Source organism: Leucopleurus acutus (genome assembly GCF_964270905.1).
Source record: "Leucopleurus acutus genome assembly, chromosome: 1".
NCBI classification, from domain to species: domain Eukaryota; kingdom Metazoa; phylum Chordata; class Mammalia; order Artiodactyla; family Delphinidae; genus Leucopleurus; species Leucopleurus acutus.
Window position 1 is genome coordinate 134302714 of NC_139142.1, and position 15874 is coordinate 134318587.

A 15874-nucleotide genomic window follows, 5' to 3' on the forward strand; every position below is an offset into this window, starting at 1 on the left:
AATACACTGAAGACAGGTTAGTTCCAGGGCAGGGAGATCTGGAAACCAGTGTTTCTGAGCCTAAGGAATCCCACCTCTGCTGGGAGAGGAGAGCGTGAGTTGGTAACTACAGCTAGAGAGATGCAGGGAGAGGATAGCAGCGTGGCTGGGAAAGGCCTTTGGAGCCACATTTCCAAAGGTGTAAGACTCCATGTGGTGGCAGCCGAGCCATGAGTCCAGTTCCAAGACCACAGATGCAAATGAGCCTCGTGCTTTCTGGACATGCTGTGTGTACATCTGGGCCTTCCCAGGAGGCCGCAGTAGGGATCAGGTCCTGGGTCTAGCCTCTGCTTCTCTTCTGCCCTAGAAACCCTTCCCTAGGATTGCTCCATTGCCTTTATGGGGAGAGAGGAGGGTGAAACAGGAAGGACCTCCACAACCTGGTTATCAGATGCTGCACCCCACTGAGTGGAACTGAGAGAAGAAGAGAAGTTATGCATCCAAGGTAGAAACTCCAGAGGAACCTGCAAAGGGAAACCCTCTGGGCCCGGAACAAACAACAAACGTTCTGCCAATGGCTCACCGTGTGGCCTTGGTTGAAGCACAGCTCTTCTCTGGCCCTTGGTCTCCTTCTCAATAAGGCAAGTGGTTGGACTACATATGCTCTGAAGGACTCGATAACTGCTCTCTACCCAAGCCCCACAGCTTGGTGGGTGGCTTTCCTCCCAGGGAGCAAAAACTTCTGACACAACTTCTCTTTGGGACCAGAAATGGGCCGAGTGTCAGGTGGTGGTTGGCTCCTAAGTCAGTTTGGACAAACGGAGCCACACTGACTCTAAGAAGCCCAGTTCCTGAGCACATCCCAGAGCCCTCCTTGGCTGCCCCCTGGGACCCACTCTCCTCTTGCCCACAGGACACTCACCGAGGCTCCTCAGGCACCGTCACCTGGTCCTTCTCCCAAGTAATGACAGGTGCTGGCAGCCCTTCGATGTGGCACTGAAACCGAGCGGTCCCATTCTCCTCCACCGTCTGAGACTGCGGGTGCAGGGAGAAACCTGCAAGTGCTGGGGATGAGGACAGTGAGAAAACGCAGGGACAGGAGAGGAACACAAGAAAGGAGGCCACAGCGAGCAGACAGGAAACACACACACACACACACACGGACACAGAGAGACACAGGTTGACAGAAACACATGCAAAAAGAATTCAGACCGACAGAGACACAGTTGGAAAGAGGCAGTCGGAGAATAAGAAGTGGTGATGACTGGTCAGATGCTGCAGGCAGAATGAATTCCAAAGTCCCCCTGCCTTACATCACCATATGGTTGGACTACAGTAAGATGTGCATTTCTTCTGGCCCCCAAATTGTTTCATGGTGATCTGTGCCTCCTGAGAACCCCCGAAGAGTGAGTGAGCTGGACAACACAGCTCGGCTCTACACACGCCACCTGCTGTGGGGGTGGGGAGCACCTTTGTGCCCCTGACGTGCTTATAAACCTCTCTGGCAGGCTTCCTGGAGGAGAGCACAAGTCTAGACTCTCAAACTCACAGGGAAGGAAAAGGAGGAGGAACAGAAGAGCAGGGAAGAAGTGAGACTATTGAACAGTGAGGCAGACAATACCAGGAAGGGACCCACTGAGCAGCAAAGGAGGCCGGGAAAGGGGGCGTGGCTCAGAGTCAAACCTTTGTGCAAGTATCTAACTGCAGACCCCACTTCCCACACCCCACGTCTTATAGGCCTCAGCTCAGTCCAAGATGTAGCACTTACTGGCAAGCTTGACCACCGCAGCCTGGCTGGCCACCACTCCAACGGGGCTGCGGGCCAGGCAGGAATAGCTGCCCTCAATGACCTCTGAAGCCCCAGGGTCAGTGCCGTCGGGAGCTGGCAGCTGGGACAGCCACAGGGAGCCATTGGGTAGCAGGCGAAGGTGGCTGTGCTCGGGCAGGATGCCTCCATCCTTGCTCCACGTGACGCTGAGGGGGTGTCCTGCAGTAGCCGCCCCCAGACCGCAGTCCAGCACCGTGGCTTGCTCCGGGCCCAGGATCACTTGCAGCGGCCCTGCTCCACAGCTCAGCGACACGGTCGTCTTCCAGGGCAACGGCTGCTCCCCTGCGTAGAGGAGGGGTCACCAGGGTCATCAGTGTGTGTCCTCCTACATCCCACAGCCTCCGGAGCCCGAGTCACCCACTCGAGGAGGGCAAACCTCAGAGAAAGAGGTCTCACGGAGAGACCTGTGTCTGGATCCTGGCTCTGCCTCTGACTAACTGTGATCTTGGGCCAACGGCTGCACTTTGTTCCCAATCCTTACCCCGCTGCTCAGCTTCCTCATCCACAAAATAACACAGTTCTTAGCAAAAAAGTAGAAGCAACCCAAATGCCTGATCACCTGATGAATAGATAAATATATTACTCAGCCATCAAAAGAAATGAAGTACTGATACTTGCTACAACATGAATAAACCTTGAAAATTTTCCTCAAAGTGAAAGAAGTCAGTTACGAAAGGCCACATATTGTATGATCTCATTTCTGTGAAATGTCCAGAGTAGGCAAATCCATAGAGACAGAACGTAGATTAATGGTTGCCAGGGACTGGGGAGAGGGAAGAGTGAGGAGAGATGGCGAAGGGATCGAAGGTTTCTTTTTTAGGTGATGAAAACGTTCTAGAATTAGATAGTGGTGATGGTTGCACAACCTTGTGAATATACTTAAAACCACTGATTTGTACACTTTAAACGGTGAATTTTGTGGTATGTGAATTGCGTCTCAATTTAAAAAGACATAGTCATTCCTTCCTCAGAGGGCTGTTGTGAGCGCTCAATGAGATGCTGTGTGGTAAAGGAGTACAGCACAGTGGCTGGCCTGGCACAGAACTGGGGCTCAGTAATGTCATTCTCTCTCCTGGAATCCCACAGATCGTCCTGACCACTATTACCCAAACCACTTCTGCCGCAGTGACTGGGAGGGGTAAGCTCTCCTTCCTGCAGCTGATTCCCCCAAAGCCACGCAGCAAGCCAGTGCAGAACCCAGTCCCTGACCTTCTCCAGATGCCCCAGAAGAGCCTGCAGCTCCAACACTGCCCTGGCTGCAAAGGGAAGAGCAGGAGAACAATGGAGGAAGGGAATGCCATCCCAGGGTCAAGGCAAAAACACACAAATGACAAGTTTATCATTTTAACCAACATCTCAGCAAGGCCCAGTAACCGTTATTCATAGAGAAATAGTTGGTTCTCTTCCAGTTTTATCTTCCAGACGGTTGACCTGCTGCCTTCCTGTCCCATAAAAGCTTAATGGCCCGAGGTGCCCTCTTATCCTCTGGCCTGACACCTTGCTTAAAGGCACAGTGGTGTGTCTGAGAGTGAGCCAGGGACAGAGGTGAGGACACTCATTACAAGGCAGACAAGGGCTGACAGAGCCCTGTCAGGGGCATGCAGAAAGCACAACGGCTAAGGACTCCGGCGACCCTCAGTTCTAGCCCCGGCTCTGTCACAATCTAGCTGTGTGGCCTTGGGCCAGTCACTTCCACCTCTGGGCTCTAGTTTACTCCAATGTAGTGGGTGATGTCGAAGATTCTATGATGGTAGGATTATTCAGTGAGCTGGACTCACCTACTCCTGAACAGATACAGAACATCATCTAGACACACACACAAAACTGTAGACACGACCTGCCATACCTAAACACGTGCTCCCCCCGTCTCTGCCACACTCATCAACACCTGGACACACATATATGCCAACACTTAAACCCCTGAAGAGGATCAAGACTGAGGGGAGAAGAGAGGTCCTAACTGGCTGAGATAAGGAGGCCAGGGCAGAAGCCAGGCCTCTGACACCACAGTGGGAAGGACAGACAGACAGGGTCTGAACAGGCCTCTGCCTTTCTTAAAGGCTCCACTGGCACCTCCAGCTACACAGCTGGGCTCAGCATTACTAGTGGGTGCAGCGAGGAGAAGGCAGCCCTTGCCCTCACCCAGTTTCCAGTCTAACTGGGGAAACCAAACTGGCATTCGCATCACTGAGGGCCAGGTGCTGGGGTGGAAAGAGCATCTGACCTTGGGGCAGAAGGTCAAGGTTCCCGTCTTGCTGCTCCACCTACCAGCCACTTTACCTCTCTGGGGCCCAGTTTCCACATCTGTAAAAATGAAGGCGATACTATGGAGCCTGTGAGGATTAAACAAGATGATGTGGGTCAGGCCTCCAGCCCAGAGCCTAACGGGCATCAGTCAAAGAATGGGAGCTCATTCTTTAAAGGCATTTCGTAAACTGGAAAGGGATGTACAAATGCAAATCACTATTCCTAACATCCAGTCCCTTCTCTATCTGAGGCCCTAGATTCTGATGCAAACACGGTGGGGGGAAGGCCAGCCCGGGCTCTCAGCCCAGTGGCTTCCAATTGCCCCATTCCAGCCGCTGAGCAGTCGGTTTGAGTTTCAGGGGAGAAAAACCCCACATGACACGAATCCCTGAGCCCTCCGGCAGCCTCCCTACCCCCCAAAGCACGTCCGGGGCTTGGAAAATCCCCCGCTGCGCTGAACAAACAATGTGAACAGTTGGGGCCCGAGCAGCTGCTGGGTCTGTCAGCAGCCTGGGCTCCTGCGGGCAGGACGGCGGCCAGAGGGGCCGGGGCTTGCTGGGGAGCCCAGAGGAGGCTCCGATTCCCTTCCTGAATATTCATGGATCAGCAGATGTCTGGCTGCCCCACCTCGGAGGAGCCCAGCACCCAACAAGGCAGTGGGGAATGGGAAACCAACAGGGATGTAGATGTGGGGAGAACCCGGGGTCCCGGGGGGGTACAGGGCTGTGCCAGGAGCCCAAGCCGGCCCGCGTTGATGGAAACGTATGCAGAGCCTGAGATTGCTCATTTTATAGATGGGGAAACCGAGGCCCCAAAGGGGAGGTTCTCACCTCTCTGGGAGACAGTCTGGGGACATCCTGGGCGTGAACCCAGCATTGAGGAGACAGTTGCTCCCAAATAAGAGGGTTCTCTCTGCCCCAGCACCCAACCCAACTTCTGTGCCCAGGACGTGCATCCTTAGGGGCTCACCTCAGGTGCCACATCCCTCCGTGAAGCTGCCCCTGCCTTCCCCAGAGAAGGGTTTTCCTGGGTCTCACATCATGTAGCCACTTGGAGGTCCCTTAGCCATTCTTCCTCTTGCCTTCTTGCCTAAGGCGGACCATGGGATGTGGCGGGACAAGCCTTGGCCTGGGGTCAGAGTTCTGGGTCCATCATGGGTTGTATGACATTGGGTCCGCTTTCCTCCTTTCAGCCTCGGTTTCCCCAGTCTTAGAATGAAGAGTTGCCACATTTCTCATTTTCACCAAAATTCTCCCAGAGGCAGAGGAGAACGTACTCAGGAGGCTTGCTGACTACCTGAAATGTTTTTATTTTGAAACCTCTGGCACATTTTGCATCCTATTCCATTACACAGCAGTGTTTGTTTTAATGTAAATGTGGTTCCTACACCACCAAATCTTTTTGGAAAAGTGATGCTCTGGGGAGTGGCCCTTGTTTGTCCAGTGGTTTCGTGGCTGTCCCTTTCCTGCCACCCCCACCCCCATCCCCTGTCATGGCGGACCACCAAGCCCCTCCCAGGAGCACTTCTCAGTGCTCCCTCTAAGGACTGGGTGGACATAGCGGACACTTGCTGTTGGCCAGCGTTCTGCCTCGAGGGGAACTCCCTCTCCCACAATCCCTTCTCCTCAGTCTCCTCGGAGGGACCCTGCCAGAGACGTGGAGTTTCTATGCTTAGGAGCCCCAGGGCCATCTCTCAATCTCCTCCTTCTGACATTATTTTACCCATTTACAGGATAAATTAGATTTTATGAGGCCAATTAGAACCCAGACAGAAAGGAGGTTCGCTGCTGAGCCCCAGGGCCAGCTCAGTGCTCTTTCGTGGGACTAGTGCGGGCCTGGCATAAGCCAGGGCTCCATTCTTCAGTGAACTCTCAGGAACTGAGAGTTCCTGGGACTGGGGGATGGGGTGGGGAACAAAGCCGAGATGCCTCCTTCATTCAGCCAACAACTTGCCACAAACATCAATGCCTTGTCATTTTTTAATCTCAGGGCCCACCAGATTTACAACTTGTTTTCGGTCCACACGGGCAATTCTCCACGACGCCATCACCACTCTCCTCTCCTAGGAGACACAAGTCAGTTTCTTCCAGAAACCTCCTTCCCCGCCCCCCACCTTGGCCACCTCCCATACCACACACTAAGCCCCTCCCACAACAGCTGGAAGGAGAACTTGGGACGGTTGCCTGGGACACAGGGAAGGCAGCATTCCCTTCGTCTGTGATCCTCAGGAGATAGGCTCAGCCTCAGCAGACTTGAGAGCAAAGCCACTCAGCTTGACCTGCCTACCTCCTGTTCCTTGTCACCCTGGGTCCCCACCAGACTAAACCACTTCCCGTTCTCTGAAAGCACACTGCTGTTCCATGCGTTGCCTATGCTGCTCCCTCTTCCTTCAGTAGCTGTGCCATCCTGGGGTCTGATTTAGACACCTCTCCTTTTTTCTGCCCCATAGGACCCTGGGCACCTGGGTCATTGCAATTAGCGCTCTAGATTTTTGACTTGCCTTTCTGCCAGCGAGGCAACAAGCCCAAGATTATTGTCCTAGTCAGCACTCTAATTCCCTAGGACCTAAAACACTGTCTGGCACATAGTAGGCGCTCAATAAACAGTTCTTGAAAAGATGAGTGGACATGCGGAGACACACTCAAAAAGATAAGACACAGAGCCCCTCATGCTTTGCCAAGCCTCAGTTTCCTTATCTGGAAAAATTATAGGAACTCCCTTCAGGGCTGGGGATGATGTGGATAGTATACGTGGAAACTGCTTAGCACACTATGTGGCACCTATGAGACACGTAACAAAATGCTTAAAAAGCACCAAGACAGGGAATTCCCTGGTGGTCTGGTGGTTAGGACTCCGCGTTTTCACTGCCTTGGGCCCAAGTTCCATCCCTGGTCAGGGAACTAAGGACTAAGATCCCACAAGCCACCTGGCGCGGCCAAAAAATAAATAAAAAAAAAAAAAAAGAAGAAGCACCGAGACAGAACAGCAAACTCACATTGAAAGAAACTCTTCTACTTAAACATTACCAGGACTGGGGAGCTCACGACCTCACCTCTTCTGCTATACGGATGGTCTGATTAAAAGTACCTCCCTTAAACGCAAGACGGAGGAGATATGGGGATATATGTATATGTATAGCTGATTCACTTTGTTATAAAGCAGAAACTAACACACCATTGTAAAGCAATTATACTCCAATAAAGATGTATAAAAAAAAAATACCTTCCTTGTGTGCCCAACCTTCTGTCTCTATGCTCCATTCATTTGCCAGAGCTCCAAACTAAGTGACAAGGTAATGAGCCCCTATGGAACCATCTGGAAGTCTTGGCTCTGCACCAGCTTCCATGCTCAGGTCTGCACCTGAGAGAGAATTTACTGAGCCTCGGCTTCCCGGACCACAGTGACCCCACAGCCCCTCAATTCCAGAGGAATGCCTCAGCCTCAGCAGTGAGGCACTTTTAGCTGGCAGCACAGCCAGCCCCGAGGACAAGGACGTCAGGCCTAGGTCATCCTCTCTCTGGTTTTCTTCTCTCCCCTCAGGTGCCGTCACCCACCTCTGACCAGGCTGGGGCTGGGGTCCTCCCCCATCAGAACCACTCTTTCTCTTCCCTCCCCCCAACCCGGGGAGCTGGGAGCCCCCAGGCCTGCTTGGCAATGACATCTGTTCTGCATCTGGAATTCTGTGTCAAGTCTGGTTTCTGTACCTCAGAAACAGAGGAGGCAGAACAGGATGCGGTGGGTGGGGATGGGTGGAGCAGAGTGGATTCCAGAGCCCAGACCCAAACACACCACCTGAGGGGGGCCAAGCCCAAAGTTGTTGATAACTTCTCAGGTGAGGGGGAGGGGGTGAAGAGAGACTGAACTTGCGTTCATGTGTACCAAATCCCGGGAAAGTACGGCTGCTCCAAGAGCCAGGAGACTGGTTCCAGTCCCAGTTCAGTCCCCATCCATGTAACTCTGGGAAGTCACTCAGTTTTCTCATCTGTAAAATGGGTTCATGCTAAAATTATTTCTAAGTTCCCCTCAGTGCTGACATTCAATGACGCTAATTGTGGGATTACTCAACTTGAAACAATGTACCTTTAGGAGAAAAGAAAGGAAATGCTGATTTACACATAATGTATGATTACTTGGGCCATGAAAATACATACAGGATCAATGAAGGTTTAGATAACTTCTGGATTATTTAGATACACTATTAAGAGAAACTATTGGGTTGGCCAAAAAATTTGTTCACGTTTTCCGTAACATTTTTCTTCTGGAAAAACCCGAACGAACTTTTTGGCCAAGACAATATATTTGATCTGGTTCCTAACCTCCAAGATGAGGTCAGAGAGGGCCCCAACACCCCAACTAACTGAAGTTGGTCTCTGAGCTTCTGGGCTGAGAAAGGGATGGAGGGGGGAGTTTCCCCAGTGAGGAGAAAGCAGCTCTCTTGTTCTTAGAGCCCTCCTGCTACTGACCTCTGGCATCACCACCCCCCAAATTCTGACTGGGTGGAAGGGAGAACCCCACTTCTTGCATGTGGTGAAAACAGAGCATTTGGCATCCCACCACCACCCCCAGACAGGAGTCCCATTCGCATACATCTCCCCAGTTCCCAAGCCCTGGCCCAAGAGCAGTGTTCAGGGGAGACGGGCAGTCACTATCTTAACTCCAACACCAGCCCTTCATTTTGCCATGTCGAGGCTGCTGAAGTGTCTATTATGTTTTACTTCTCTCTCCCTCACTCCCTACAAACTCAATCTATCCTCACATCCTGCCGATTCTACTTCCTAAATATTCTAGAATCCACTGTAGCCATCCCAATTGCCACTACTCTAGTTGCCAGCAACATCCTCTCTTCTGGACTACTACCACAGCCTCCCAAGAAGCTGCAGCTTCCTGCCTCCATCCTGCCCAATCATTCTCCACATCGGCTGGAGTGAGCTGATGCAAAGCTGATCTTAAAACCCTCCAAGGGCTCATGCAGGCTCTCAGGCCAGAAACCTTGGTGGGGCTTACAAGCCCCTTCATGAGTTGGGTCCAGCCTCCATCTTCAGCCTTCTCTTTTGACACTCTGTGGCCCCTGTCCCATTCCTCTCTAACCTGCCCCACCCTCCTGCCTTGTGCTCTAAACTCCAGCCAGATTTAGCTTCATTCAGTGGTCTAAACGAAGTCACCCCTGAGCGTTTGCACATGCTGTTCTCTCTGAAAAACTCACCCCATCATCACTCTCCTGCAGGGCCAACTGACCCTCTGCACTGAGCTCTATTATTTACCGCTTCCTGGAGGAAGCCTTTCCTGACCTTTCTAGACTACCTGTCAGTCTCCTCCTTATTTACTATATTTCAGGCACCAGTCACGTGCTAGCCGAAAAGGGTACTCAGTAAATATTTGTTGAATGAATGAATAAATGGCCTCCGTCCAGATCGGGGAGGCTAGTCAGAACTCTATAGGAGTGTCCCCAAGCCTGACGAGCTTTGCACACTCAAAGGATTTAGGACGGAGGGCGAGCAGAGTAGTTGCTTCAGCCATGCACACTGCTGCCAAGGGAGCCCCAGCTCGGGCCCTGCCCCTGCCTTGTGCACTCGGGAACCCCAGAGAGGAAACTGAGCCCCTCGTAGGGAGGCCCCACCGATACTCCATAATGCCCGAGTGAGTGCAGTTCCCAGTCCTGATTCCGCTTTGCTAGATGACCCCGAGCCCGGTCCGGAGCTCTCAGAAGAGCAGAAGAGGGTGGGCCCAACTATTCGTTAATCCCCTGGCCTCCAGGAGGACAGACGCCTCTCTGGCACTTCCCCCCCCTCCACCTGACAACCCCGGGCCCCCCACTTCCCTAGCCTAGCCGCCGGGACCCCGCCCCCGGGCGGCCTCCTGCCGGGTCCGCAGTCAGGTCTGAAAAGGGGCGTGTCTTTGTAGGCAGAGAGGGGGTCCGAGTAGTTCCCGAGACTTTCCCACCCGCTGTTTGGGCTTCCTGGAGATGGGCCGGGGCGGGCCAGGCGGAGGCTCCTTCCCCCCTCCGCCGTCCCTGCCTCCTTCCCACGTGGCCTGGCTGAGTCTCTCTAGAAAGCCACAGCAGCTGGAGAGAAATCCCCCTCCCCACCCCCACCATCAAGTCCCTCCCCGACTGGCTCCGGACACATCCTCAGCTCCCCCCTCAGCTGGGAAGGCGAGAACTAGGCGAACAAAGCGGGCAGCCCATCCCCCTCCCCAGCCCTACCAACCACCTAGCCCACGGGCCGCCCCGAAACGCACACAGGACCGAAAGGGAGAGGGCTGGGGGTGGAAGAAGGCTCCCTAGGCAGAGACGCTTGGGACTCCGTCACCCCATCCCCAGCCCTCTCTCCAGCGAGGGCAACTCTGACTCTTACCCACCCTCACCTCGCACTGAGGTGGGGGGTTGGAGGAGGCCTTGCTGACCCCGTCCACGCTTCTCAGATCTGCCCCTGGGGGTGGGGCAGGAGTGACACGCGTCCCATCCTGAGAGCGGGTGTCGGACATGTCCACGAAAGCAACTGGTTTCCTGCGTCCTCCCCCAGCCCACTCCCGGCCTCGGGTTCGGAGGGGGCAACACTCCCGCGCTCCCCACCCCCTCCGCCCAGCCCCACCCAGCTTCAGGGACCACACCCACCGGACAAAGTTGAGTATTTTATCACCACTATTCCCAGTCAATCCGCAATCTCATGCTTCTGTCCCCCCCACCAAGGGCATGGACACTCTCCGAAAGCCAAGGCCAAATATTAGCTCAGCCCCATAAACACAATTACACACGCTCTCGACACACAAATGGAGGTGCAGACACCCCCCCACACACAACCCCCTTTACACTCCCAACCCGGAGACACGCGCGGTAAAGGCAGAGCCCGCCCCGCACAAACCACCGGCACTTCAGCTACGGCCCGCGATGCCACGCCGCGACCGGCCACGCGCTGCGGACACGTACGCCCCGCAGAAGCCCCCTCCCCACTCTCTGAACGCGGTTGCGCGCGCCCGCGCGCGCGCACACACACACACACACACACACACACACACACACACACTCACACACTCATTCCGGACTCCGCAGACCAAGGACACACACCCCCTGCGGACAAGTACGCGCCGCAAACGTCCCCGGCCGCGGCTCGCAGACCCCAGAGCGCACGCATCGCGGGCACAAGGACGCACAGCCCGCCCCCCCCCCGCCTCCCCCGGCCCCAGCGCTCGCTCGGGACTCGGGACGCGCCGGCCCCACAGCCGGCGCAGCCCCGGGTGCCGACGCACAGTCACCCCGGAGCCGCTCCCGCCACTGCCTCAGCGCCCGCCCTTACCGCGCGCAGCCAGCAGGCAGAAGGTCAGCGCGAGGAGCCTGCCGCCGCAGCCAGCGTCCCCCCGCGCCATGGGGCCGGGCCCGGGCTGCCGCCGCCGCCGCCGCCTCCTCCTCCCCGCGCCTCAGCCGCCGCTGCCGGGGGAGGGCGCGCCGGGCTTCAGTGGCCCGGGGAGGCGCGGCGCCGCGGGCGGGGGCGCGGCCTCGGGGGCCCCGGCCCGAGCGGGGGCCGGCGCGGGGGCCCGGGCTGCCGCCGGGTCGCCCGCCCCTCCATCGCCATCTTGGGCGAGCAGCCCGGACGGGGGCGCCCAGCGGGCGCGGCCGGTCGGGCCCCGCAGGGGACTCCGGCCCGCGCGCTGTGACCTGCGCCGCGCAGGGTCTCAGCTCTGCTGGGGTCTGCGCCCCTCTGCCTCGCCCTCTCCGGATCGCCATGGGCCCCCCCATTTGGGCAGCTTGTTTCTGGGTCTGTCTCTTCGTCTCTCTGTCTCGGGGTCTCTTTCTGCCTCGGTGTCTCTATTTCTTTTCTCTGCCGCTGCCTCAGGGTCTCCAACATCTCGGTTCCAGGCTCACTGGAGGCAGATTCAAGGCCTGGGTTTCTGTCCGATGACCCCATCTTGCCACTTGAGCCAGTCCATTCCAGCCCAGGTCCTGGCCCGAATCCTCATTAGCTTCTCCACCTGCAGACCCGCTGAGGACATGGCGGTTCCCTCCTCATCCCCATTTACCTCGCCGTTCCAAGCTGATGGCTTCTCTGGACCTGCTTCTTTTGCTCTTGGAATAACCAACCGCAGCAGGGCATTTACTCTACCCCAAGCACTGCCACACTCAGACCTCTCTGCAACCCTGGGAGAGACAAGGAAGGTTTGATTACTCCCATCTTTACATGCAGGGAAACTGAGGCTGGAGGAGGTGAAGTGACTTGCTTAAGGACCCAAGGCTAGGGAGCAGCAGATGCAGGACCTGAACCCTGATTTTCTGACTCCAGAAGGTCATTTCCCACTCATTTTTCAACTGTGCTTTCTCTGTCCTAACCAGACTGGTTGTCTCAGTATCCCACAAACAGTTCTTTTTCTAAAGCCAGGGGTTCAATGATCAGACAAAGTGTAGGGAGAAGAGTACAGATTGAATGACCTATTTAATGTCCTTTCCAAGACCAAGACGCCATGGTTCTTCATCCCCTCTATCTCCAGTGTTCCCATGGCTTAGAGCCATTTTGTCTCTGTACCCAGAAGGTACTTTACCCATCTGTTGCTAGCTAACCCTCAATAATGACCAGCACTTTGCGGGTCTAACGGGATCTGGTATTTATTCATTCATTGCCAGGCCCATCAGCAGCATTTGACTTAGCCCATCACTCCTACTTGTTTCTCTTAGTGGTCTCATCTGGTCATCAAGGTTTTAAATTACATCTTTATGCTGAAGATGCCTACGTTTATATCTCAGCCTGGACCATCTCCCCTGAACTCCAGACTTGTGTATCCATCTACCTGCTCAACATTTCCATTGGCTAATAGGCATCTCAAATTTAACCTGTCCAGGGAATTCCCTTGTGGTCCAGAGGTTAGGACTCCGTGCTTTCACTGCCGGGGAACTAAGATCCCTGCAAGCCGCTCAGCTTGGCCAAAAAATTTAAAAAAACAAAAACAAATTTAACAGGTCCCAAACTGAGCTCTGATCCTCCCTATTAAACCTGCTCTCTACAGTCTCCCCCATCTCAGATCGTAGCAGCTCCATCCTCCCTGATGCTCAGGTCAGAATCATTGGAGCCATTCTTAACTCTTCACTTTCACATCCTTCACACTTCACACTTCACCTTCCTGTTACCACCTTGATCCAAGCACCATCACCTCTCACCTGGATTGTCATAATAGGCCCCTCACTTGTTTATATCATTCTCCCACTTCAGTCTTTTCTCAATATAGCATCGAGTGATCCTATTAAAATGGGAACGAGATCATGCCACTTCTCTGCTAAAAACCCACCAGTGCCTCTTAGCTCTGAGCAAAAGCTAACGTCCTTCTTATGACCGGAAAGCCTATGTGATCTGGAGGGCTGTTTTACCTCTCTGACCTCACCTTCTACGCCATCCCCTTTGCTCACTGCCTCTCCAGCCACACCAGCCTCCTTGCTGTAACTTGATAGCAGTCAGTCCCCTCCCTCCAGCCTCTAGACCTTTGCCCAGCTAGTGCAGGTCTGGAGCTCTGGACCTCCACCCCTCATATCCTCACAACTCCCCCCATCCCCCACCGCCATATCTCGACTTTTTTTTTGTGGTTTTTTTTTGGGTGTTCATTGCTGCGCAGGGGCTTTCACTAGTTGCGGTGAGTGGTGGCTACTCTTCATTGCGGTGCAAGGGCTTCTCATTGCAGAGCATGGGCTCTAGGCATGCAGGCTTCAGTAGTTGTAGCTCGCGGGCTCAGTAGTTGTGACACACGGGCTTAGTTGCTCTGCATCATGTGGGATCTTCCCGGACCAGGGCTCGAACCCAGGTCCCCTGGGTTCTTAACCACTGCGCCACCAGGGAAGTCTCTAACAGTCTTTAGTCCCGTCTTCCTGACATGCTCTACGTTTTACTTATTTTATTTTTAGTCTGCCCTCCCAACCAGAAAGTGGGCTTTGTAAGGACAGGGATTTTTTTTTTTTTTGCAGGCCTCTCACTGCTGTGGCCTCTCCCGTTGTGGAGCACAGGCTTTGGACGCGCAGGCTCAGCGGCCATGGCTCATGGGCCCAGCCGCTCCGCGGCATGTGGGATCTTCCCAGACTGGAGCACGAACCCGTGTCCCCTGCATCGACAGGCAGACTCTCAACCACTGCGCCACCAGCGAAGCCCAAGGACAGGGATTTTTGTGTGCTGGGTTCACTGCTGAATTCTAAGCATCTTGACCAGTATCTGACACTGTGTAGGTGCCAGGGGGCCAGGATAAAAGATACAAGTCACTGCTCACAGGGACAGTTGTGTCCTAAGTGGCATGCGATGGCAGGGAGAATGGGAGCAAGAGAAGGAAGGACTAACCGTGTGTGGTAGGGGACTGTTGAGGGAAAAGTCTTTACAGAATTGTTGATTGTTTTACATGTTTGACCTAGGTCTTGACAATTTAAGGAGGGAAGGACTGATGGTGGGGGAAGAAACACCCTCTGCAGAGGCCCTGTGTGTGGCATGAGGGCACAGGAAATGGCAGAGCCAATAATTAACTGCATTGATATTCACAGGTCACCTGTTATGGGTCAGGCCCTGGGCACTGGGAGCAGGGCGGTGAACAAGATGGTTCTTGCCTGCATGGTGCTTAGTCTGAGAAGTGAGCCTACTTAGCCTGTAGATAAGCAGACAGGCAACTATAATACTGTGTGATACAGGCTGGGACGGGGTGCAGGGAGGAAGGGCACCCAGGCCAAACTTGGGGAAGGCAGAGAAAGCTTCTGGAGGAAACAAATACCTGAACCAGTATAAGCAGAATGTAGGAGGTGTGAACTGGGCAGGAGGGCAGGGGTGAGAGATGAAGCCAAACAGGGAGACCGGGGCTGGGTGAGCAGTCCTTGCATGTTGCCTAGAAAGCAGTTGATCAATCGAATGGATAAATGAACAAACAATCTGTCACCACATAAAGAGTGTCACTAATTCCATAAGCCACACACACAAATCCAATTAATTTCTCTGCATTCATATCTTAGCACACAGGCTATGGGCGGGGAGCAGGTGTGAGGTATGACAGGCTCAGGCCAGCCAAACCCAGTGTAAGGAATAAGAGCCATGGTTCTCGTCCTTCCTCTGTTACACACTTGCTCTGGGACCTTGGACAACTTCCTTCCTCTCCCTGAGCCTCAGCTGCATCACTGAGAAAAATAAGAGGGCTGGGGGATGATGCACATTTCCAACCAGGAGTTCCAAAGAGTTCACACCATTAAAAGTGGATATGGCACTGGTCTTAATTTCTTTCTTTTTAAATCAATCACTAGGGCTTCCCTGGTGGCACAATGGTTAAGAATCCATCTGCCAATGCAGGGGACATGGGTTCGAACCCTGGTCCGGGAAGATCCCACATGCCGTGAAGCAACTAAGCCCGTGTGCCGCAACTACTGAAGCCCACGCACCTAGAGCCCGTGCTCCACAACAAGAGAAGCCACCACAATGAGAAGCCCAAGCACCGCAATGAAGAGTAGCCCCCACTCTCCACAACTAGAGAAAGCCCACGCGCAGCAACGAAGACCCAACGCAGCCAAAAACAAATAAACAAATATATTAAAAATAAATAAAGTATTCTATTATTTTCCCCTTTCAAATGGTACCATGGAACACCTCCAGGTGCATGTGTGGTGCGGGGGGGTTCATGGGTGGAGGGCCGATGGACACTGTCACGGTTTCTACCATTAAACAGCTTAAATTTTTTTCAGTCTTAGTTATTTATAGGTTGTTTAATTAATAGCCACGTTGGACCATGAGATCTATGACAGGAAGCATGAGGAGTACTGATGGCTAAACTACAAAACACTAATGCTGAGGAAAGAATGATAATTTTGCAAATTTACCTGTGGTT

General features: G+C 54.0%; 1 protein-coding gene across 2 annotated transcripts in view; it reads right to left on the bottom strand.

The window, feature by feature from the left end:
• The window catches only part of IGDCC4 (immunoglobulin superfamily DCC subclass member 4), a gene marked incomplete at both ends in the record, with an annotated part of 35268 nt that extends 23852 nt beyond the window's left edge, over positions 1-11416 (bottom strand). For both annotated transcript variants that reach the window (XM_082839947.1, XM_082839946.1), the window contains 3 exons: positions 902-1043; positions 1748-2089; positions 11347-11416. In XM_082839947.1, coding sequence (XP_082696073.1) covers positions 902-1043; positions 1748-2089; positions 11347-11416 — 554 coding nt within the window. The remainder of the gene's footprint in view (positions 1-901; positions 1044-1747; positions 2090-11346) is intronic.
• Between the last annotated feature and the right edge of the window lie 4458 nt (positions 11417-15874).